This window comes from Daktulosphaira vitifoliae, unplaced genomic scaffold (assembly GCF_025091365.1).
Source record: "Daktulosphaira vitifoliae isolate Bord-2020 unplaced genomic scaffold, ASM2509136v1 Scaffold_1, whole genome shotgun sequence".
NCBI lineage: Eukaryota > Metazoa > Arthropoda > Insecta > Hemiptera > Phylloxeridae > Daktulosphaira > Daktulosphaira vitifoliae.
Window position 1 is genome coordinate 53,549,496 of NW_026099572.1, and position 27,413 is coordinate 53,576,908.

The 27,413-nt window shown below is 25.4% G+C and overlaps 1 protein-coding gene across 4 annotated transcripts in view; it reads left to right on the forward strand.

Annotated features, from left to right (window-relative positions):
• The window catches only part of LOC126904771 (potassium voltage-gated channel subfamily KQT member 1), a 146,254-nt gene that overhangs the window by 73,866 nt on the left and 44,975 nt on the right, over positions 1-27,413 (forward strand). For 2 of the 4 annotated variants that reach the window (XM_050684034.1, XM_050684017.1), the window contains exons 2-4: positions 6,950-7,105; positions 7,568-7,714; positions 12,566-12,731. In XM_050684034.1, coding sequence (XP_050539991.1) covers positions 7,027-7,105; positions 7,568-7,714; positions 12,566-12,731 — 392 coding nt within the window. In that variant the 5' untranslated portion in view covers positions 6,950-7,026. Of the gene's footprint in view, positions 1-5,193; positions 5,344-6,949; positions 7,106-7,567; positions 7,715-12,565; positions 12,732-27,413 lie in introns of those variants that run through there. The other 2 variants (XM_050684024.1, XM_050684044.1) reach the window with 2 other exon arrangements.

Here is a 27,413-nt window from a genome sequence, read left to right on the forward strand (position 1 = left end):
GATAAATTTAATTAAAATGTATGAAAATGCTGATCTACAGGTACACAAAAACTTTTAAAAACATATATAACTACTTGTGAACAATACATCAGACACTGTAACAATTTTATCATCAAAAAAAAGGTGACTTAATGTTTGATATCTATCTTGTACATCATAAATTTATGATTATGTAATTGATAAATAGCATGTATGGTTATTATTCTGCCTTAATACCGCGTAACAATGATATCTTTATTGATAGAAATCAATAAAGATAAAATCAAAACTTAGTTTTAAAAAAACGTGAAAATAAGGTATTAATTTTTATTATTAGTAAAAAAAATGTTTACACCATATAATAAACACAACAATTAATTTAACTATTAATTTTTTAAAACTTAAAAAAAATTTTTAGCCCCTTTCAGATCGATCCGAAAAGTACCATATACTTAGACGTTTAGGTAAATTACGTAATCAATATAGGTCTTAGAAATTAAAAAATTATAAAATCGTTTTCTACGTTAAAAATACAACATTTTACATATATAGATGATTATAATTGACCAAAATTTAGAATTTTAATCATATTTTAATAAATAAGGGGTATTTTTGGTAAAAATACGAAAAACGCTTTGAGCGACCTGTAAAAATTTCCATTGGACTGTCTATAATGAACACTTACATTTTTTTGTGACATTTACATATTTTTAAATAAATTTTCAAATATTATAAAAGTAATATTTTATAATGTTTGACATAACAACTGTTTAATCTTGTTATTTTTTATTATTTTAGTACTATACGATGTGTAATCAAATAATTAGCTGACTTAAAAATAGGGATGTGCGTGTATTTATAACAACAATATAATGAATTTTTATGACAAAAAATTAAGTTAACGTGTGTATTAAATTGTATGCCCATTGAAGCTATTTTGAATCAATTCCAAAATACGACTAATCTATTGTTGACTTACAAATCCCGTAACCTTCACGTTGATTGAAATCATTTGTCTAAATGAATACTGTTACATTTGTGGTTTTCAAATTATGTTACACACGACTTGTTTGGTATTGTAATTATTCATCAAAAATTTCAGTGTGTTCCTAGGTTTTAAAATATTTCATTACTATAAAATACATTCATTAGGCATTTTATGATTCTAACAGTTTTATTTTAGTGACCATTATTGTGTATAATGGAACATATATTTAAGACTAAAATTGAATGGTATTATTAAGTACTTTTGTATTTTTTCCATGTCGTTGGAAATGCTGTTAAAGATTTTTATCGCTATACTTTTTGATAGGTTAAAGGAAACTCTTTAACGTATAAATAATTTTGAGAAGATAAATTACGTTGTATCGATTAGTTCACAGAATCTTCACTGACCATAATTTGAAACAAAAACTTAAGGGTGTACAATATATAACCTTTTGTAGAAATTTTGGTGAAAAAATATAATATTATTTAAGAATCAATTATACATTTTGTACCATATATTTGTTTTTTAGTCAGATTATTTAGATAAGTAACTTGTTAAATATTGGATGTTCGTTAATTAATTCCATTTAAGTCGATTTATTGCGTTGCATAATTATATAAATTCTATTTTACTATTAAAGATACATAATACATACAAAATCTTATTTAAATAGTGTTTTATGATTGAAAAAAAATTTATTCACAACACCAAAATTAAATGAACTGGATTTTTTGATAAACTAAAAATAATATTAAAAATTTATAAATATTTACCATTATTACACTCAAGTAAGAGGAGGAGTAAGACAGAGAAATTTTTAGTGAAGGAATAAAAAAAAGCATCCGCTGTTATTTTTATTTGTTAATTATCGATAACTTCTGGAATAATAGCCTAAAAGTTGTTGTCAACTTGTAATTTTTTTAATTAGATTATTATTTAATAAATAATCTAGTTAATTATGGATGTCGCTTTATGCAAAAGTAAAGTTGACAACATTATAAGAAAAGTATAAGGGATGAACATAACAAATATTTCTTAATTGATAATTTGAAAAAATATGTGTCTAAAATTAATCAAAAAGAAATGTTATCAATATTATTTTTATTTCGATGAAAAATCTGCTAGTTCTTTAAATTATTATGAACCTTTATATGTGTTATGTGTATATATGTTATGCAATGATATAATTGGTTGATTTTACTTTTGGAAGTTGAATGCATAGTCGTGGTTATGCTGAAGTACTATATTATTATGATAAATGTTTGCAGTGCAAATATTTTGAATGCTACAAGTCTTAACTAACTACTAAATAACATTCAATTAGTTATTGCAATAATTATTATTGCGATGGTCACATCGATAATAAGCAAAATTTTCTTCAAGGAATCAAGGAAAGTTCGTATTGATTGGGATTTACATCAGTAAACAAAGTCCGATAAGTTGTGTTAATCTTTTTTTTTCATTGTTTTTATTATGTTTATATTATAGCTCGAAGTTATTTTAAATAATAGTAAAGTATAGAAGTTTGTATACCACACTCTTCGGAATAAACTGAAAGCTATGACTTTAATGGCAACCGAAAATGAAATGTTAAAGATACGCATATTTTATCTAATACTGTTATTTATCAGTTGAGAATTACAATAATATATTATATCTTAAAAATTAGTCTGATAATTATAAATAATTTTGTATATGTTTTCAATGAGTTATATTATTAATTATAATAAATCATTCAAATAGTAACACTGTAGTTTCATTAATTTTTCTGAATATTGTTCAAATGATTGAAAAATAAGTATAAAGAATCAAAAAATCGATCAAACAATATAAGCCACATTTTCTTAAAAAATAGTAATAAATGCGCGATTTAAGTAAAAAAAGTCGGTAAATTAATTTAACTTCTTTATTATATTTGTTTGCGTGACATAAAGGTCATTTTCATAATAAAGAATTTTTTTTGATAGTTTATTATTTAATTCAACTAAAAGTTTTTGTTAATGTTGTGTCTTAAAATGATGTATAATTTTTACATTATTTATTGATATTAGATATGAAAAGTATTTTAAATGAAGCGAATAGTAATTTTATTCTAATAAAGATATATTATACACCGTTATAATATATATTTCAATATTTTATGTTTTGTCATTGTTACGTTTAAACAAATTAAATTTGTATGAAATACTTGAAGACGGTATTTTTAGATTTTATCTGAATAAGACTTGTTCAGATATGCAGTTTTGTTTTTAACAAAATTTGTACTTAGTGTACATGATTTAAAATATGAATCCTTAATTTTTATTCAACTAGGTAATTATATACAATATATTTTAATAATATAATTTGTTTCAATTAATGCGATTTGAAGACAGCTTATGTGAGCGTAGATGATGTGGGAGATCGTGTCAAGTGGAAGTTTAGGATAAGGGTGGCCGACCTCAAGTAGTTGGGAATTAGGCGAGGAAGAAGAAGAATTTGTTTCAATAATCACATAGTATATATATAATAATAGTATGTGTATATTACTAAAATACAATATTAGAGATTCAAAGGTATTAGTTATTAAAAAATTTAAATTGCTCCCTTATAATATCTAGTTTAGAACGTGGCTCCCAAATATGGAAACATTCGACTAAAATACTCATTACCTGTCTAATTATAGTTCTATCTAATTTTTTAGTGGCGAAAGTCTTAGGAAGAAGTTTTCATATATAAGTTTAGAAAAAAAAGCTTATTAAAGAACATTTAATAAAAATTATAGCTAGAACATATGGCAAGTTTTAATAAATAAGATAAATTCTTAATTGGTCAATAATTATTAAATGCTCTAAATTTCTAATATAATTTACATTTTTGCATCTAAAATAACTTATTTGCAATTTTTATTTATATTTAAATGTTAGTACTTTTATTTTTTAAGCTAGAAGTTTTTAGTCATATGTTATTGAATCAAATGGGTGGATTGGTTTCTAACAGACTATCTCTTACATACGAGCATCTACGATTTATATCCTCATAAATATTTATGTATTGTGACTTAATATTAACAGTTCTAGTGTACTTAATATCTAAACAAATTATATTAACAAAGTATAATGTAAAATGAGTATGAGGAAATGTCATCGCGATAAAAAATGACTTTTTACGCATTAGTGTGATATCAATTAAAAAATTTGTAGATTTTTAAACGTATAGAATGACTTGAATTATATATCTTTCGATAAAACCAATTATAGTATCAGAATACATACATTATATTACAGTGAATATAACATAAAATTTTTAATATAAAAATATTTATGTTATTTTAGTATAAAAGGTATAAAATACAGTCATTATTATTCAACGATGGTATTATTATATTAAAAACTGTAATATTCAAATATAATGGTTATTAACTACTGTTAAATACAATATTAGTTTCTTTAATTTTGAGATGTGCAGCTTAGAACAATTTGATATTGTCAGACATTAGATATTAATAGATGAAGTAAAAGACGGAGTTTAAACAAAGGTTTTTAAAGTATAATTTCATTCATATAGGTTCAAATTAACTACGCATTACTTAGTGCGTAGTTTATTTAAGAAGAACACCTGTTTTATAGACTATAGATGAAATCATTTCAAAGCCAATTTTAAAACAAAACAGTCAAGATGAAACGTTAACGCTTAAAAACACGTTTTTTAGTACTAATATTATTTTAGTGATTAATAAACATAAAACACTCGTAAATCGTAAAGATGAATCACTTCTAATGTCATTTTTTTATAATATTACAAAATCTTGTGAAACGAAAAATATTTCCTGTTTAGTGAGGAATGATTTTAAAAACAATTAGGATTAGTTATTACAAAAAGATTATAAATTATGTAATAATATTTTCTATGTTTAATTTTTAAGAAACATTTTTATTAGGTTAAATTTTGATTTATATTTATATTCATTAAAATAGTTATCACTACATTTTTGTAAATATAAAGTCAAAGATTACAAAAATATAAATTAGGGATATATTTTTCGAATTATTATTCTAAAATGTTACTAATTTATTCAAGATATACAATATAGTCAATACCTATTTCTATTTCTACCAAACAATTTTTGTACAATTTTTAAATTAAAAAAATTATAAAATCATTATTTTTAATTTTTTTTACAATAAACTCAAGAATATATTATAATTTTTTTTTATTTATAACTAAAATTCAGTATTGGTTATTATTTATGATGCAACAATATTTTTGAAAATTTTAAATGAAGTCTGCATACTCCAAATGATGATGAAAAAATACAAACATTTAACTTTGACTCAATGCAGAAAAAACTGTAATAATTGTAGTTTCTAATCAGTAAAATAATTATTGTACTTCTGGTAAGATTAGTAAAACATTTTGAGGTTTTTTTTTTAACATTTTATTAAGTTAAGATAAGTCGCTTCATAATATAGCATTATTCAAATTTTTTTAGGCTATAAAAAGAAGTTGAGGGTGCTTACTGAATCATATGCTTACAAAAATATTGATTAAATACACAAAACTAAATATTATTTTACCTTAAAATAATTTAATAGTTACTTAGAAAACGAACATCTTACGTTTATTTAGTTATCATGCATATATTTCTATATGAAACCTAATATCGTAAAATATAATTCTCTATTATGCAAATACCCTGTAAAATTGACTTTAAGTTACTTAACGGCCTGATATCAGGTCGCCGGGTAGAAAGTTTGCATGTTACTCAACATTTAAATTTTTTCATAATATTTTAGCATATCATTAGAGAAATTATTTTTTATGAAAAAAATTCAAATTATAATAATAATATCAAGTAGACGACTACATAATGAAAAAATGAAATGAATTGCATGTTATTACTCGACAACTTTCATAAAAAGAGTACACTACTCTGCAATGCACATTTATAACGTTGCTATCTTTGAGTACTATTGTGCTCTATATATTTTAGATTATTATTTTTTTATTCCAAATTATTGTTTGACTTAATTAAGTAGGATTTCTTTCAATTTTTTGTCTATTACAATTTAAAAATTTGTTTAAAAAATTCATTAATATACAAATATAAGTGTTTTTCACTAATACACTATGAGATTAAATAGAAGTTATTTAAGTATCTAAGTACTGACCGCCAATACAGGATCAGTACTTAGACAAAATTTCAGCCATTACTATATTTTGTTTAAATTATTAAACTTAAACACGTTTTCACAGTTTTAAAAAATTCCTAAATTTCACACATTTTACTCATAAAATTGTGTAAAATTTTGTGTAAACTTGTGAACTTATGTAAGTACGTTTTCATAAGTTCACACATTTTAATTGTTTTACATTTTTGGAGAAGGAACATATTTTATACAATATTGTTTATATAATATTTTATAAAAATTCATGAAATGGTGTAATTGAGTAAAATTGTGTAATTTGTAATCTTGCGTAATGTTGTGTAAAATATGTAAATTTGTGTTAATTTATGCATATATGGTAAAATTCTACATTTTCATGAATTTGTATTCCTTTACATAGAGATTTTGACAATTTACTATTTTATTTAATCATATTATTTTCAACAATTTTATTTTAACCCAAAAAAATTTTCATGAAAAATTTGAATTTACTGGATAAATTAAAATATTTTTTAATAATTTAAATTCAACAAGAAAAAAATATGAGACTATCAAAGTGACGAGGCTTATATAGTGTACTTATATTTACCTTATTCTTCTTTTTTAAGGTCTAATTAGTACCTTAATTTTTAAGGTATTAATTAGTCAAATAATGGTTAATCTGTAGAAAAATGCTGACAAACATTCAAAGTTTTATATAATATTTTCTAATTGTTTGTATTTGAATAGATTATTAAAATTTTTTAAATTATACATATGCAATTATGAGTAATGTTCATTAATCCGATTAATAATTTTTTTTTAAATATTTTATTAATGCTACTTTTTTTAATAGATGAGTAAACGAAAAGGGAGTTCTGCTGTCAAATATGATTTGACTGAATAATTTATCCTTAAACTGCTGTGCCAACCATGAAAGATGGAGTCGTCATGGATCCCGTCGTTTTGGAAGAGGCTCAGCAGCTCTTGTCGCCAGCTTTGTGGAACAAAGGTATTAAAACTACATACTTTAAATAAATAAATGTATTTATAGCTATTAATATTTTGTATCTTAATTTATATTTTAATAAATGAGCATAAGTATAATTTATATATATATATACATATACATGGTTTATAAAATATTCATTTATAAAAAATATTCATCTATGTTATTATTTTATTTAAGAAAACATCTGAAGAAATTTTGAAGTGCAAGTCAAAACAAATTATTTGAATATATTGTTAAATATTTACAGACACTACTTGTCTAAAGATTTGTTTATTGAATTAATATTTCAATGATTAAAACTACTGAACTATTTTAAATACTGTAAATAAATAAATAAAAAAACATTTTTAATTTCAAAAGCTTTCATTGAATTAACTAAATAATAAATAAAATATTTTTGAGTTTTTCAAAGCTCCTACTTGAAATACTCATTTTGAGTATTTTAACGTGTTGCTTTTCCAGGGAGTTTTTGTCATAAAAATACAAAAAAATGCTACAATGTCACTGTATTGGAATTGAATCCAGTCATTGATCATGGTATTATAAGTATTGGCCAAAGAAAAGAAAGCTGCTCTTCTAGCCGAATTAATGATGCTTTATGTTCTACTAGTGAGTTGGTCGAATGTTTAAAAAATGAATAACAAGACATCCGTTATTGAATAGGGAACTTTTACTTTCATAATTATAGTCAATATGTTTCATTTTATAGAAATTATTATTGTATTAAATGCACAAAAAAAATTGTAGATTCTAACTTTCAACATTTTATTTTAGTAATTGCGTACTAGATGAGAATTTATTGATGTTGAGTTCGATTAAATGCTTTTTGTAATGTTTCATTAAAATTAAACTGTATTGTCATAATTTTTTAAGCTAGTATATTGTATCTAGTTATTGCAATGATTGTTAATTATAGAATTAATAATTAACTCGTAATTTTAATACTTAATTATAACTTATAATTTATTAAACTTTTGCTGGGAAAAGGTAGTATACGTTTTTTTTCTTGATGATCTTTTATAAGTATGAATTAAATAAAACTTATCGGGATTGAAATGTATAAAAATTGTAGTTGACATACATTTAACATGATATAACTTTAAATTTTAGAATTTAGATAAATTATTCATTGTGTCAGAAATTATTTATAATTAAGAAGTTATAAAAAAGACAAATTTTCTGTTTAAGGAAAAAATCTATTTTTATATTATTATTTATATATAATTTATTCCAGTTAATAAATTTTAATTAATTTTTGAGTAACTACATTAACATTATGATGTTACATATATTAATGAGTCATTGTACGAAAAAAAAAAATTCAATAACTTCTAAAATAATGATAATTTAACGATTTTAATAAAATAATTTTAAATATTTAATAATATTTAAAGGTTCTGATTCAATTGCGATACTTGTTTTTTTGAACATAGAAGTTTCTATTAGGTTTCTGATTCTATCCGGTTCTGTTCCAGTCTCCAGTTAAAAAAAAAAAAAAAAGTAATTGTAATATTTTAACTGAAAATAACACGTTCTATAAATATGTGCTAAATAGTGATGTGTCAACTAAGAATTTAAATAATAACTTCCATTCTGTATGCTAAGATCGAGTCGTTGGATAATGTAAGGGGTACTAATATTTCATTCTTAGAAATATTCCTATTAATTACCCTACTTATGATTGATGATTTATATCATTGAAAAAGTTTTATTTGGTTGAAGTTCTACTGTGTTGTTGTCAAAATAGGAACAATTTTATTAAAACTGACGTGTACTTTTTAATTTAAACCATTACCTATGTTCACGAAATGTATTAGGTTTCACAGGCGTTGTTTTATAAAAAGAAAAATAGTAGGTACAAAAATTATAGACTCGTATGATATTGACAGGATTAATGTAAAAGTTTGATGTATTATAAAAAGTTTACAGTCTAGACAATAGTGTAGTGTTTATACGTTGCAAGTTGCGTTTTAGTTTTGTAATGGAATGCTTGTAAGAAATACAACAAATGACAGTATATTTGATATTTTCTCATGAATTTTCCACATATTCTTTTCTGAATTTTAATCTAAAACATTAATGCATTCCTTTGTAGTTTTCACATATTGCCAACTTGAAACATTGTCTACTAAATTAGAATTAGTCAATAGTTTTAAAGACTAGCAAACAGATTAATTATTAAGTAATTTAATTAAATTGAATAATTAATTAGAAATCGATAGTTTTAAATAACTTTAAAGTAATATAATAGTGATTTATGTATTTATTTATGATTATCTTAAATAATTTGATAGTCATATTTTTTTGTTACAATTATATGTGCGATTTATTTTATTTTTAATTTAGTTTTTGAACGGTAATGATAAATATAATAAAAATTTATCACTTGTAGTTAATTAATTAAAGTAAATAATTAATTAAAATTAAAAATATATTAAAAATATTATTAATTTAAAAACTAAAAAATATTAAACTCAAAAGCCACAAAAATTACTGAAAAGTCACGGATACGTATTTCGGAAACAATGTTACCATTATAAATGCTAAAAACATACTCTTATGCCGACTAGAAAAAACTCCCTTATATACCCCTAGTGACGTCATCACTAAGTAATATCACATTTTGACAGTTTACACAAGTTTAATAATGAATTTTTCAATGGGCCAAGATCCCAATTAATTAAATTGTTTTTATTTTTTAACATTTCTATTGCCTCCTTAATATTAAGTTCTTTGTAATTATTTACGTTTTTAATTAGTTTTATTGTTTTAATGGAGTGATTATGTGTCAATAAATGTTCGTTCAGCCACTAGAGATTTTTCAACTTCTTGATTTTTAATATTTCTTAAGTGCTCTTTAAGCCTGACCTCTATATTTTTTTTTGTTCGTTCTACGTAACTTTTATTACAACTTTCACATTGTATTTTATAAATGCCTGCTTTCTCCCCTTGTTCTACCTTATCTTTAGGGTTACCTAATGAATCTCTTAAATTATTACTCTTAGATGTTACTAAAGTAGTACCAAAATTCTTTAATATTCTAGTTAGTCCATTTGAGATGCCCGGATAATATTAAATTGGTGATCTAATTATTTTTTGTTCCCCCACGCTAGTAAGTGTACTAGCTGCCCTCCTTTATTTTTTCGACTTTTGTTTTCGGACTAATTTTGAAATTATGTTTTCATTATACCCATTAAATCTATCTATTTCTTTTATAACCACCAGTTCTTTATCAAAATCTATTTTATTCATGGAATATAATTTTAAAATGATATTCCGATGAATAAAATAGATTTGATGATAAGGTCACTAGGAGTATATAAGGGAGGTTTTTCTAGTCAGTATGTGTTTAGCGTTGATAATGGTAACATTGTTTCTGAAATACGTATCCGCAACTTTTCAGTGATTTTTGTGGCTTTTGAGTTTAATATTTTTTAGTTTTTAAATTAATAATATTTTTAATATAGTTCTAATTTTACTTAGGTAATGATAAAGCTTACTACATAAACTTATTTTCATTAAAATTACTCAATTTCTTGTCAGTTGTGCATTGAGAATTTTTATCTCACTCGATATCGTTAAATTTATTAATAGAGCATTTTAAAGAAGTCTATTACGTAAAAACATAAACTCAAGAGAAATAATCGGTCCATTTATACCATGAATTATTAAAATATAATAAAAATTACAAAAAATATGTACATTAATTTATACAATTGAAAGAGTATTATTTCAAACATAAATAAATAAATTAATAGAAATTTTATATTAAGTTTTATATAGTATGCGTTGTGCATAAATATTAATTATTAATTATAAATGAGGAACTTAAAATGCAATAAACTATTAATAAATTGTCTGATTTTGCTTCTAACTCGATATCAATACAAGTGTTACTTATACTTCTTGCGTGATACGTTTCTCAAAAATAGCTTTATTAACAACTTTAACTTTTTAGTCAAGTACTATCAGAGAACTCTGTGCGATGACAGTATAAACTAGCATCTAAGTAAATTAACAATAGGTGGCGCTTCGTCCATTTTTGTAATCAATATCATGCGATTACTGACCTCATACTATGGATTACTCCCCCTTAATTTGGTTTGAAAGATTTTTATTTCGATTAATGCTCGTTCAACAATTTTCCGTACAAAGTAATTTATTATTTAACAATTTTAAATGTTTATTTTATTAATTCTTAACTAATGAGAATTATTGCTCCGAAACACTAAGTTTCATAATAATTTAGCGCACGTTCACTACAATTGATCTCTTTTTCGATTAGACTATAACCAATTTTTTTTCAAATACTATTTTTTATCCATATAAAATATTATATAACTATTCTATTTCTGGACACAATATTATTTTAACTTAAGATGTCCCCTATAAGAAAGAAAATTTAATACCTGGATGTATATAATATTATTTTGTGAATAAGGGTTTTTAGTTAAGACCTAAACCGACATTGGGTTTATACGCAGGTAGTGGCTAGTAAGAGATTTGTGATGACACCCTGCAGAATCCTGCTTAACAGTTTAGTTTGGATCAAATTTAATGCGTTGAGTAAAAGCCTTTCATTTTCATTTTTCTTTACAATTTCGATTTATGACTTAGATATCAAGCAGCTCCTTCTGTTTTTACTTTTTTGATATTTACTGTGCGACTTTTTTTATTTATATAACTTCATTATTTAAGTAAGTTAACTTTTAGGTATTTGTGTTAATATTCAATAGAAATGACTTAATCTCTAAAACGTAGACGCTTGAATATGGTAGCAGAATCATTTAACTGAGTCTATAAAATTTGGAAACAGTTTAAATTCGAAAAATTATAGTAAACGATAAACATTGTACTTGAGCTTAATAATTTAAATAATCGTTAAGTGTTATAATTTACATTTGTCAAATACTGTAAACGAAGTGAATAAAAACTACAATAATCGTTTATTTATAATATCAGCTAGTTAATTTATTAATTGAATTATTTGTAGAGGCTTGTTAGAGCTTGTGTAAATGGACTATATGAAATAAATACCTAATATGCTTATTTAATTGTAAACTAGACTTCCGCTCTAAATAATTCATACTTAAACGTAATTTTGACTTTTATTACATTTTTCAGCTAATTGTTTTTTTTTAGTGTTGTGTGAATATTACTTCTCTTAATTATTATGTATACAGTACAATATAACTACTACGCCTTTTTATTTGTTAAATGTCTAATTTGAAATCTTATACTGTAAATTTAAGCGCGCAGAAACTTGCACTTACGAATTATTTTTAATTAATGTTTGAAATTTAAGTACTTATTTTTTTCTAGAATTCTTATGTTCATAAATAATATTTCAATAATAGTCATCTACTAGATCCGTAGAAATATAAACTGACTTTATGTCAACAAATTAACGAGTTTTCTGTAGTTAAAATTCATATATATTTTAAACTTTTGTGTTTTCAGGCGTCGCAGATCCTAAATCTCTCGTGTCAGAGAGAACGGGATCGTCATGGGAAAATCGTTATCTAAGTAAAGAACATCGACGTGCAGGAGCAACCTTTCAAGGGAAAGTGTATAATTTTTTGGAGAGACCATCCGGATGGAAATGTTTTATTTACCATTTCACTGTGTAAGTAGTGTTTTTATTACATTAGGCGATAATTAAACCATTTGTGTAAATGTAAAATTAGGAAATTCAGTAGATTTAGAACGTTTTGTAGGAGTTAAGAAAATTAAGCGTTATGGATTATAATTATAATAAATAAAATTAAAAATTATTTTTAAATATTAATTAAAACTAAAAAATATTACAGTTGTTATAGTCTTTTGCGGCTTATGACTGCCTTAATTATCACTCGGACATTTATAAACGCGTTGACTTATTAAACCTGGTATTGATAATAAAAAAAATCTTAAAAACACTGACATGTCAATAAATTTTTAAGGTAATATCTTGACTGACAAAGGTTTTAACGATAATTTCATACAGATGATATTCTCTAGACTAACCTGCTTATTAAAAACTTCTGTGAAATCTGCGAAGAGATTTCTGTGTGTAATTCAACTCGTATATGTCCACAATCTATTTTAGAACAATGTGTTTCTTCATTGTAAATTTTTCTTTTAAAAAGAAATAGAGGTGCTAGGGTTTGAAACATGTAGAGTTGACAATCAATCTGCTCGTGATATCTATTTTATTTCCACATAAAAATTAGTAATATTTCTTCGCATTTGCTTTTTAATAATCACGAATTAGTAATTAATCGGGCCGTATTCATTATTTGACAATTTGTTAAATATTCATGAGATGTTTACGGTGTTGTACAATAATTCAGTGGTTACATTTAAAGCAATCCAAGAATAACAACGTTCGCTTTATGATGTACATCATTTGAAATGGGGTTATTGCCGTGCGCCTTGTGTCATGTTACTCTTATTAAATGTGCATTTGTTTGAATTACAAAAAAAAAAAAAAAGGATCAAAAGCTTGTAGAAGACATAAATTGATCGTACAAACAATTCGACGAGAATGAGTTCCTAATCCTGTCGGGTCCTGATCGGCGTCGCACAGAACTGCATCGCACACTGATACTACAGCGGAGTAGGCAATGCGGCACACAGTACGGAAAATTACATGTATTTTCGTACGGCCGATTACCGGGTTCAGTCACGTTTTCAATTGTGGGTCCCACATGCGTTTTACGGATACACTCGGTCGGAATTTATCCGTGTCTCGCGTGTACGGCCTTATGGGCGAGACGCTCGATTCGATTACTTTTTAAATATTAACCGACGAGCAGCGCAACCATTCTTTGTAATATGCCTCATCGCTGAACTATAAACGGGATACCCTTGCGACCGACTTTCCGACCAGAGTGTGGATTTCACCGTACGTGGTTTTCCTTAATAAATGTTTCACTCAAACTGCCACATCAGCGAGCATGTGTCTAGGAGCGGGCGGTAAGGCCATAGGAACGGCTACACTGTAATGGTCGTACGGCGGTCTTAACCTATGGCGGCGTCGTGCACGCGACGTCACCAGGGAATAGCCAACGGTAGGTCAGCCTTGCGTGCGTTCGATACCGCGTGTAATGCGAACAACATTTCCTGCCTGTCGCCGTTTTTGGCCGATTTGTGTTTGTAGACAGAAAAATCTACGTGCAATAAAAACTGCGCACGGGAAGAGCAAACAGTGTAGACACTCTATTGGAGAGAGCAGATGACGTTTGTTGGTTATTTCGTACGACGCAATACTGCCGTTGAAAAGTATGGAACGCACAAAACACAGGGAGATGATTTTACAAAATGACAATCTAATTCACCGTTAACCGTTAATATTGACTCCGCTTTGTAATTTTTCTTGTATCGTTTTGAATATGTGTCATAAATAATAACCTTACAAACGATTACGACTTTCGTGTTTTTTTTTTTCATTAGTGTTCATTTTTTATGGCGTGATACACGCAAATGAGACCGAGAAATCGCGTGTTCAACACACTGCCACATAGCAGTGTCGCATAATTTCAAGCGCGAATCATGTTGGTGCCAACGGTCTAGTAAACGGAGACTTCCCAATCCATTTCATCCGATCGCAGTGGCGACAGCATGTCCCCTGTTATTTGACAAAAAAAAAATAATAATAATAATAATAAATAATGCACTGGTATTTACCAACACACAAACGGGCAATTTTCTCCTGTTGTTTCAAAATTATACTATTTAATGTCGACCGCGTTTAAACGCAGTCAATTTTTTCATTTTACTCGCTTCATATATACTTGGAAATGTTAATTTGTACCGATTTAGCTATTTTTTTCGTTTGTTAATAGTAATAGTTTTTCAAAAATGTTCGATTATGATAATTTGATCATTAGAGTGACAAAAAAAAAAAAACTCTTCCGAAAACATTTCGGAAATCGAGTGCGACTATTAAAGTCAATTAAGTCCTTTGTGTAGTTATGCAAATAAAACACTCATAAATATTTAGATTTATTTACTGGTGCGAATAATCGCTTATTAATATTTAAATTAATGTTTAATTATATTCTTCAGTGATTGTTTACTGGTATAGAGTTTATGATTAAAAAAAGAAAATTACTTAATTGTATTGAAATTCAGATTGTACTTTTCATTGTTAAGTTTAAATTATTTCATTTACGGCCGACAATTTCTATGGTATTAAATTGTTTAAGTTTAATTTAATGATTCGTGATTTCTACAGTTTACTTGATATTCAAGAAATCGAGTTACATTGCGTTCACATATTGTACGTTAGAAATTGTATTGCTATAAACGTTTCTATTACTTGTCATTTTCAGTAGATTTCATGTATAGTGTTTCATTGCTGAACTATTACTGCGTAAGTGTAATAGCGTGAGAAAATTCATTTTGCACCAAATATATTTCATTTTTAAAGCTAACAGTTTACGACTGTGCCTGCAAACAATGTAAAATTTTAATTCAATTTTATCGAATGATTTTATTATAGTGAAATTTTCAATGGCAGAGTCAATCACCCTCTTTTTTCGACCACTTTAACGAATTATTATAAGAAAATTATTTTACATAAATAAAAAATTATCGGAAGTACTATGAGAATTATTTTAATTCGAAAAATTCGGTTAGGTGAGACAACTATTTTTTTTCTGCTCTATTGTGTGGGACCAGGTGGAAATAGCAAATGAAAATAGGCGCCTATTAATAATTTTGTTAAACCCATTTGTCGATGTGTTGACAGATTGGTTTATGTCGAAAAGAAATGAACGAGGAAAATTATTATCACGCAAACTAAATAATAAATAAAACAGGTATTTGATTTGGATTTTATTATTTTTTAGTGTGGACATAATCCACCTTCGTCCGTTCCAAAATACATTCATGACTCATCCGATGCGTTCAATATTATTTCGATTTTTTATAATTGTATGTTAATTATATTTTAGTATTTTTTTCGTTTAATAGAGTTCAGTGTATGCATTCAGAGTGGAATTTTATTCCAGAGAATTATATCAATATTTTATCAAAATGTAGTTCTAATACACAAAATAATCTAAAAACACCGTTTCACTACATCATTTATATTTACTTTTTAATAACTGAATAACGTCGACTAGTTCAATTATCGGGTATACTTTTGCAAAAAAGGAATAATAAGAAAAAATAACAATTATAAAAATTGCTTTTTATAAATTCAGTAGAGCAAAAAGAGTAAACGTATAAACTTGTTCATTAATATCCACCCAGTCTTCAGTTTTCGTTTCTTGGTAAAATGTTTTTAAATTATGATCATTAATTTCTTCATTTTCAGTTTAACTACTACTAAGCTGAATTGCATTTGTTTTACTTGCTGTATAAATAAGTGAGTGAAACTTTACAATGGCAGCGTTCAAAGCTAATTTCTAGAGACATTAATATCGTGAACCTTAAACTTCAAGGTTGTAAAAAAATGCATCAATGGCGCAACGGAGTTATTAGGCAGGTGAATTAAAATTTCATTTTAAACAAAGAAAATAAAAAACAATGTTCATTAATAAAATTATTTGCGAGTAATTAGTCAAATTACACGTTAAGTCTGTTGATGATGTTTACTTACTTATTTATTGATGGATTAATTAATGTTTTTTTTTTTTATAAAATATACTTATTTTAATTTGTTTTCTATGGCTGAATACGTATTTTGTTATTGCAAATATTACGTTTAACGAATTATCTGTACAGTAGAAATTGCTTAACGGTAATTTTAATCACAAGGTGGCTCAATTAATGAATAAATGACTTTTACTTTAATAATATATTTTCTTTTCATAAAAAAAAAAAGATAACTTTTACGAAAAATTATTATTCTGCTATTGCTTACACTCGTTTATTCGCGCATTAAAAAGAAAAAAATTGTTTTGAGTCATCTCAAAGACATTCAATCCGAGGGAGATCAATCAAAAATGCGTATTTAATTTCAGGCTAAGTGAACCAAGTTCTTCCCGTTGCTTCTTTAATGACGATAGAAATTGTTGATATCTTTGCGCTAAACATTAATTATTTAAATGATGTAAAAAAATATCATGATAAGGTTAAGAACTATGGATTGTATACTTAGTGAAGGAATAATTAGTAATAATTATTATTTTAACTATTAAATGTTTAGTCATTTTTATAAATATAATCATTGCAAATAATTCAATTTGAAAGTGCATTAATTATGATACTTTTACATATAATTATTGTATTTATCGAGTTTCATAATATAACCAGTAAATATGATTGAATGCATTTTTAAACGAATTTTACTATTATTTCAAGAAAATAATGAGTTCGTGCGAAGGCACAATAAATTGTAATTTTTTTTCATTTGATTTTACTTAGAAAATGTTTGATCGTTACAGTTTTCGACATAGCTCATTTTTAATATTTTACACAATAATGATGTTTAAATTTAACATGATTATTAAAAAAATAACCCTCACAAGTTCGAATTTTATTTTTATGCTGAAGGAGCTATATTTGGTTTGTAAAATATTTTTATATTAATTTTTATACAAAGTACCTGTATTTTTCTTAATAATAATTTTTAAGTACTGTATAAAATGCACTTGTTTGAGTAGTTGACGGAAAAAAACTTATACAGAAATACTAAGAATGTTTTTTCGAGGAAGAAATACAACAATTGTACAAATGTTTCATTTCTCTTCTATGAATTTATAAAAAAAAGTATGACATTTAGTATTTAGTAATTATAATTCATATTTATTATTGTCTGTCTTTGGTGGGTTAAAAAAATGAAATATTATATTTCCATACTCTTATTCGATATTCTATTTATGTATGAAAACTTCAAGTTACAATATTTTATCATGAAATATTTTTTTAGAAATGTTTATTGAGAATACAGCTGTGTACAAAGAAATACTTGTCATTGTAAGAAAAAATGACAACAGTGGGATTGTCGTTCCTTTATAATTCCCAGCAGATTTTCAAGAGAACACTGTTTTTAGCCTATGGCAAAGTCTTTGTTCCTAACACCACGGACTGTCCATTTATTGCTATAGCCCTGTAGCATACTTTTGCTTGTTTGTAGATCCTGAAAACGTTCCATTTTCCCTGGTGTTTAATAAAGGACCCCCTTTATCTCTAATGCGGTTATTTTTTCCCAACCTTTTTTTCTTTTAACTTGGATTGTCCTTTAATAAAATATCAAGCGATTTTCTTGATTTTTTTTTAGTTGTCGAGTAAATTATTTTGTTTAAGCATGGTGAAATGTCGAAAACTTTTTGTGTCTCATAATGTTTTACGTTTGATGTTTTTTACAAATTAATATTAATGGTTCTTTTTTTTAATGAATACTAGCAATGTCTATTGCAACAATTATTCAGAATACATCATAATTTTTTTACGCCTGTTTATCGAACGTTTTTAAATGTTAATAAATGTTTAGAAAATTTAAATATATAACTATTATAGTATTGAAGATAACAAAGTTTAATTACCCACTTTATTTAAAAATATAGATTTGTTATAACATAATTAGTAACATAGAATTCAAAACAAAATAAAATAAATTACTATATATTTATATAAATCTTTAAAATTTATTTAAATGTCAAATATTATTTTTAGTTAAGATAATGTATTTTTGTGTAATTATTAGTTATTAGTTAGGATACGGATATACAGGGTGGCCCACCACTCACTGACAACTTAAATAACTTTTGATCCAGTTAATATTGTTAGTTGATTTTTTTTTTAAATAATAGTTATACGTTAGGTCTATAGCTATATCTCATAAATTAATATTTTTACATTTTATAAAAAATATTAATTATTTTTAAATTTTAAATAAAATGTAAAAAAAAAATCTAAGATAGCTATTTTGTAGAGTAAAATTTAAGAAAAATTTTAGTAAAAAAATATCTTATTAATATTCAGTAGTAAATATTCTGTAGCGTTTTGAAGTTTGTGAAAATTTGAATTTTTATGTACTATTTTACGGTATTAAACATTGAAATACGTATTGAGAAAAGGACAGAAGAAAACGCTATCTTTTCAATATACTTTTGAATGAGAGTGATAAGTAATAATTGCCTTATCTAATTTCTTATCATGGTATTTATGCCAAGTTTGTAATGTATACACACTATCATCATATGTATACACAGTAATCATGAAAAGATAGCGTTTTCTTCTGTCCTTTTCTCAATACGTATTTCAATGTTTATAACCGTAAAATAGTACATGAAAATTCAAATTTTTACAAACTTCAAAACGCTACAGAATATTTACTACTGAATATTAATAAGATATTTTTTTACTAAAATTTTTCTTAAATTTTACTCTACAAAATAGCTATCTTAAATTTTTTTTTTACATTTTATTTAAAATTTAAAAATAATTAATATTTTTAATAAAATGTAAAAAAATTAATTATTGAGATATAGCTATAGACCTAACGTATAACTATTATTTAAAAAAAAAATCAACTAACAATATTAACTGGATCAAAAGTTATTTAAGTTGTCAGTGAGTGGTGGGCCACTCTGTATATATTTACAGATTGTTTAGTAAGTAATAAGCCAGGTCAATTGTCACAAACAATGAGAACAATAGAATTACTTAATTACTGAACACTGTATATATATTTTTGGGGAAGTTTTTATTTCCTGACACCTACTTATATATTACTTTGAAAAGATGCATTTCTTATTATCCATACGAGGAGGTATTTGTTTTGATATTTAATTATAATTGAAGGTCAGATATACCTTTCTACTCAATAATTATTGACTCATGAACTAACAATTTTGTTTCGTATAAATCTATGAATGTACTTAAGATAGGATTACTTCATAATTTTTGTTAACAATACGCCAAAAAATAAAAATAATTAAGAATAGTACAGGGCGATTCATTTAACAATAGTCACTCGATTTATTAATTATGTCAAGACAATTATTTTTAGATTTTATTTAGCTATCGTATCTTAATTACTTTTTTAATTCATCCCATATACTTTATTAGGATGTTAGCTTTATTTGTTCAAATAGTAACATACATGTTTAACTTACTTATAAAATAAAAAATTATTTAACTAAAAATAATTACTTGTGACTCATTGTATTGGAAGGTATTAACATTTCTATACTTTGGCAGATAGATAGGACAGGAGAGATGCGGTCGAAAATGTCTAATAATGAATATTGTCATTTTCGTGTCTTACGTCCACTCTATATTTTAAAATGGTATTATTATACTTACACACTTGGTGCGTTTTTTGAAACCAGTAATTACACTAGTAATCAACAACGTGCCAACTAGATATTTGGGGGTAAATAAAGGATTGGAAAATCGCCGTTATAGGAGTGAAATAATATTGAAGGAGAAGACGAAACAAAAAAACTTAACTGTAAGATAAGAATAAAACAAGATGCAAGACATAATTACTTTGACATAAGATGCAATGTACCTTTAGAAAAAACCGAGTACCACATTTGATAACACTGNCTGACTCATTGTATTGGAAGGTATTAACATTTCTATACTTTGGCAGATAGATAGGACAGGAGAGATGCGGTCGAAAAATGTCTAATAATGAATATTGTCATTTTCGTGTCTTACGTCCACTCTATATTTTAAAATGGTATTATTATACTTACACACTTGGTGCGTTTTTTGAAACCAGTAATTACACTAGTAATCAACAACGTGCCAACTAGATATTTGGGGGTAAATAAAGGATTGGAAAATCGCCGTTATAGGAGTGAAATAATATTGAAGGAGAAGACGAAACAAAAAAACTTAACTGTAAGATAAGAATAAAACAAGATGCAAGACATAATTACTTTGACATAAGATGCAATGTACCTTTAGAAAAAACCGAGTACCACATTTGATAACACTGATTCACAAATGACTCAACACAGACGACTGACCAATAGAGTATTTCCAGTGTCTTTCGATTGTAAAAAGAGCTTAGTTTGTTAACGTTTTATGACTCCATAAATATGTCAAGTCATAAATCGTTGGACGCTGCATGTTCTGTCCGAATTTATTAACTTATCATAGTAATTTTTAAGGTAATTATAACAATGTCTCTTTGAGAACATAGTGCAATCATTCAGTTTTTAATAAATTTATACATTCATCCTTTTCATTCAATCAGCTGCTATATATTAGGTACTTCTCCGTTGATGAAACGTTAAGTGCAAAGTATCATTATGTTTCGGTATTTTAAAAATGTATGAAACGGAAGGCTTATATCTTATTAAATTTAAGTATAGTATTTTTGTTTGTAACTTAGTTGATATTTATTCTTCGAAAATTATATATTTTTTCATTTCTGTACAACTATCAAATTATATTTTGTTGAAGCGACTTTGCATATACAATTCTTAACAATGTTCTTGAACTATATAAACGCGATTCTATTTTTGTTTGAAAAAGTACAGTTTTATCACGTTTAGTATTTCCTTTCTGAAAAGAGTTCACCTTTTCACCAACTGACTATGAAAATAAATTCAAGCTAAAATGTTAATTTTATTTACAGCTAAGAAGTGTTTTATGATTTTCATAAAAATAATTTATTTTTCTAGTAATTATTCTATATAAATGGATGTGTTTAAATAAAATAATGTTTTATGACTCTAATTTGATAATATAGTAATAATAATTATTTTTTAGTAATAATTTTTTCTCTATTTACATGACATTAAATAAATATAAAATGGAGTTATAGATACATAAATGATGTAATAAGTTAATTTTTATTTTAAAAAAGTTATTCGAACAACGTAAATGTGTATTTATTTTCATTAAATATCATGTATGTTCTACATAGACTATTGTAATGACTAATTTTTATAATTTTATGTTAATATCCGTTGAATACGAATCAAATAAAGATCCTAATTTGTTTCTAGTGAAAAGCAATACATGTGTAATAATTTAAATCCATTAATGTTATATAAAATGTAATATATATTGTTTTCGGTGACATTGCAAAATGTTAACCACTGTAATGATGTATACAGTATTTTAATGATTTTGTACGCGTACATGGTTATTAGACAAAATAATGGAAAAGGTCTCGCTTTTAATTTATTATTCTCGAATAAAATTCAAGTTTTTATTAATTATCAAAAATGAATTCATATTATGTGTGCATCAAAATAATATAAGATTAATAAAATCAGAATTAATAAAAAAGGATATGAGTGCTGTTATTAATGATTTATTGTATAATTACGATTATAAAATAAAAAAATGCTACTATGTTTGTGAACTATCCAACTAACAGAATATTTTTAACGATTATTAATGATAATTGTGTGAAATCATGATACTGAGCTATATTGATATTTCCCCAAAAAAGGAAATAGATAGGCTTTTGAATATACAATGGATGAACTCGTATATTGCTGTTAAATCCATCACACGTTAATTTATGTGTATGTGTTATAATTTTTATGTATTAAATTGCAAGTAAACGTTCTATAAAATGAACCTAACAAAATATGAAAATTATAGGTGTGGCATTATTATTTTTATTCTACATTCAATGATATATTTGCTATGAATGAATTGCATGAAGAAATTATGGGTTTTAAATTATTCATATACTATTTAAATATTGACGCGACGAAAAAAAAAAAAATGTTGTTATCGTGAAATTAGAATTTAAATAATAATTGTTGAACTTACTTTTAAATCAAAATTATAATCGAAAATAACTACTTTATGATCTTAAGCATATTTTGAAAAATATAATTTTTATTAAAAACTAATTAAATATAAAGTTTGATGTGACTATGAGATTTTGATTTTAAGCAATTATTAATAATTTTAATTCATAGACTGTGTAGGTATTTGGAATATTTATTACAATGTTGATTTACATACATATAAACATAAGAGTTTTGGACGTTTATACCACTAAATAATGTTACGTATTTCCGCTTTTTACCTGTAATCGGATAAAGTTAGTTGAATGCAACATTTAATACTGATTGAAATCGTGCTAGTATGATATTTACCTAATGTTCACATCATTTCGAAATTATTATCAATATTATAATATATGTAAAATATCAACTAATATTATTTGCAAAGTTACTGAGGAGCTATTTAAAAATATGAATCAGTATAGCAAATTGGAATTTTCAATTTTCTATTAAAACTATTGGAAGCTGAAAACACAAGAATACATTTGTAACAAATACATTTTGAAACAAAGGAAAGTCGGTTTTATTTTTATAAATTATTAAAAAAAAAAATGATATTTTTCTTTTTAATATTGAAAATTACTCTAATAACTTACAAAATAAAATGTGTCCAGGTATGTTTTTCGTTAAGATTTTTTCAATTGATTAAGATGTTTATATAATGCACAGTTTTAAAGTAGACATATAATCTAGTGACGTGAACAGTGGGTTTACCTTTATTATTGTAGTTGACTGTACACTTGTCAAGTCGTCCACTGTAGTTTAAGGTTAATGATTTTTTGTGTCGTTGTAGAAATGTAAAGCCAAGCATACCTTAGGGAAGTCATTTATCATTAATATTGTTCTTGGCATTTGTGAAAAGGAGAGCATACTGAAGTTATTCCATGAAAACAGTATTAATGGTGTAGGTGCTTAAGGATAGTTTAGATAGTTGCATGTCAATTTTAAAGTAGACGTCCTTACAGATTACTTATATTTACTAAGTATATAACAAAAAATAAACTTATTGGGATTTGTTTTTTCAAAAACAAGCAACTATTCATGACTGGATGTAACAGTTGCATTAAGTAATATCGTATAATATATAATATATAAATTTAATCATAGATGTAGTTAAATATAATAATATATATATAGTTAAATACGTTTTATTACTTCAATGAAAATCTAGGTCACTTTAAAAAGTTATTTAATAATTTTGCTTATATCATAAATCAAAAATCTATTTTAATGCTGTATTATTGTATAAATATTAAAATAACATTGAGAGTTTAAAAAAAAATATTTTAGATGACTTCGAATTAAGATATTTTTGGGTTACATGTAGTTCCATACTGAATTTATAAATAGTATTGGTATAAATATGAAAATATTTTCATAGATACATAACACAAGTTATAAGTTTTTGTTACAATTTTCAAAAAATAATAAAGCGGCTTTTAAACTTTTTAAAAAGAATTTTGTTTCTCAAGCAATTGAGATTGTCAGAAATTGGTTCTTTGCACAAATGTATAATTGTTCTACTTTAACTTTTTCAGTAAAAATTATACATTTTCAAATTAAATATATTTGACCCACAAGTATTTTTATTCTTTTTTAAACACATTTCAGATCATTGTTACTGTTAATTTTTCAGGATCTTTAGAATACTCCTGGACTTGATTAAACTGTTTAAATCTTTAGTCTTTTTAATGATAGAAATAATGTGCCGTAAAGAAGTTTTTGTCTTTTATATTCGCTCAACCGAAAATACGGCATTTGTGTTAAACCTTTTGTACTTATACTTATTTTATGGTATATTAATTTTTTTACCAACTGAATGTTCGTACTTTTTAACACTAATATCGATTTATTAATGTTCATTATATAGCACGTTGTTTACCGAGTAAATAAAATGATGTTTTAATAATAACCATTCTATTTCATTTATTTGCATAATAATTTTTTTGTCATTGATAATTTTGATAAATGCTTTCTATTCTATACAATGAACAAATAAACATCAAAAATATGTCTTGCTTGTTTATTTTAAATAATAAAAATACAGATAATTGATACTTCTAAGAAATTGTGTTTATTAAATGACAGGATGTCTTTTGGATGTCAATGATTAATTTTCACTGTAGAAAAAATTTCAACATTAAACGATTTATTGTAATCAGTATAATAATATGAAAGAAATTGTCTTATTCGTTGGTAATTAAGTGGTAAACAATATAAAACACGCGTATTAAAAGGATGCCTATAGCGATCGAGCTATCACGAGATAAAAATATAAACGGTTAGAAACACCAAGTCTTTTATAGTTAACTGAAAATAGTTCATACTCAACTTAAAACGTTGCTTCGAAAAATGGCTTGAACGTGGAATCATTAACATCTAGAATTGATCAGAAAAAATAAATAGCACCTCAAACTGAATGATTTATGAAGTAAATTTAAAACATGCGCTTTGTTGATACACTATATCCATTACAATTATAGCACTAAAATAGCTATTTTGAAACATAGAGATGATAAAATAACTTATAAATAATTAAAAGTAAAAAAGGATATAATTTTATGAATTCTCGCGATTTGTATCAGGAACTAAGTGAGATTTTGATGGATATAATAAGAGCGACTGGGGCTTAAGTTTTGGGAAATTAACTATGCCCACTCGCCAATTGACACTTATTTCATATGTGCCAAGAGAGAATCTTGGGGTGGCTTATTAGTTTAAGTTCTTTGTTTTAGTTTTGCTTTACTGGCTCTATTCAGCTTATTGTGGCTCTTCGAATAATTATTATCCACAATAATACTTCAATTTTAAAGCTTGCCACGATATTACCATCAATTGACGTCACAAACGAAAACATATAGTCAGTATACTATTGTCTTCTTTCAAGTCGAGCTGAGCATGTTTGGATGGTTATTCGACGGAGATCGGAATCCATAGACCCGAGTTGAAGAAATGTTGCCGTAAATGACCTGGATACCTCAAAGAAATTATTAATCACATTTTGCACTATAACTACTGTTTTCAACGTTTAGGCGTGTCTGCGACTGATGGCAAGGACAGCACTAGAAACTTCCGAAATTCGACAAGGAACTGTTGTAAGTCGTTGTGGCGTGGTCAGAGCAAAGTATGGTGTCGATCGATAACTTTTCAAAATCGCAATATTATTCACAATACAGCTTAACGTCTTTCATGAAGTGTATAATTATTTTTAGAAGAAAAAAATCAAAATAATAGTTTTTACGTGACCACGAAGGTACCTTAACACATTTTAAAGTATATATTTTAGCGTACCATAATATGCACATCATATACGTATATAATTTCATTTATAGCGAACCCCTTATTTTTATTGCTCAAAATATTAGATGATAAAATTGTTTGTCGAAAAAATATACCAGTAGTCTTTTTGTCGCGTGACTACTGCAGTAGCACATTGTGATTATTCAACTGATATAATTCGTTGAAACTTTTCTTTGAGATATTATTCTACAAGGAACCAATGTAAAATCTCTAGTAAGTTCAATGTTTTCATTGAACATTACAAATAAATTTGATTCTACCGCAGAATTTGTTGTTCAATTTATAGAAATCTCGATAAAAATTGTACACAGATAACGTGTATTTTTAAGAAACTCAAAATTCTTGTACAAGTACCTTGAGAATATTTATCCATAGAGATTATTATCGAATAAATATGTAAAAATTATATTAGTTTGATTACAATAAAATGCAAGTATATGTATTTTCTCTACTAAATATTTTACATTAAGTAACTTAATAACCGATTGTTCTTTTTTATATTTAAGTTAAGATACAAATTTTTATTCTATGTATGCGATAGCTTGGAATATAAGCGATTAACTTAAACAAAATTATTGTAAAAAATATTAAATTTTTATTGCTATTAACATAAAAGTACTTCATGTTTAGTGAATGACCTACTTTACTATGAATGGTTGTGAATAAAAAAAAATTTATAATAATTTAATAGAATTGAAATTTCTTTTCTACAATTTTATAGTAATTAAATATAACTTCACTAAAATCAAACTGGCCAACACAAAGTCTGGTTCGGAAATATTTTAATCAATTCTGCAAACTGTTGCTAATTCCGAATTTAGACTCAGATTTTCTGTATCAGTTTCAGTTTCTAAGATAATTGGTAATTTCTATCAACTCTGCAAATACATAAATTAATCATAATAAAAAAAATAAATATTTTTTATGCGCCCTATCAAATAAACTAAGTTTTAGTATTTTAATAAAAAACCTTTCAAAAATTAAGATTGATACATCAAGTTTAATCTGTACAAATAGGTTTTTAAAGTAATTTTTTTAGCTATTTTCTAAAAAAAATAATTGGTATAATATCTTTAAGGTTTGCCTTATATCTTAAATTTGTTATGTCTAATAGAGAATGTCATAAATATTTAAAAATAAATGGTTTTTATTTTGTTGTGTGTACTGACAGAGGCATATTTGCTTCTGCCAAAAGATATTAATTTTTAGTATATAAATAATAATTATAGGAACAGTTGAGATCAATTCATCAATTAATTAATATTTGTTATGGCTTCAAAATTTTGTTTTATGAAAAATAAAAA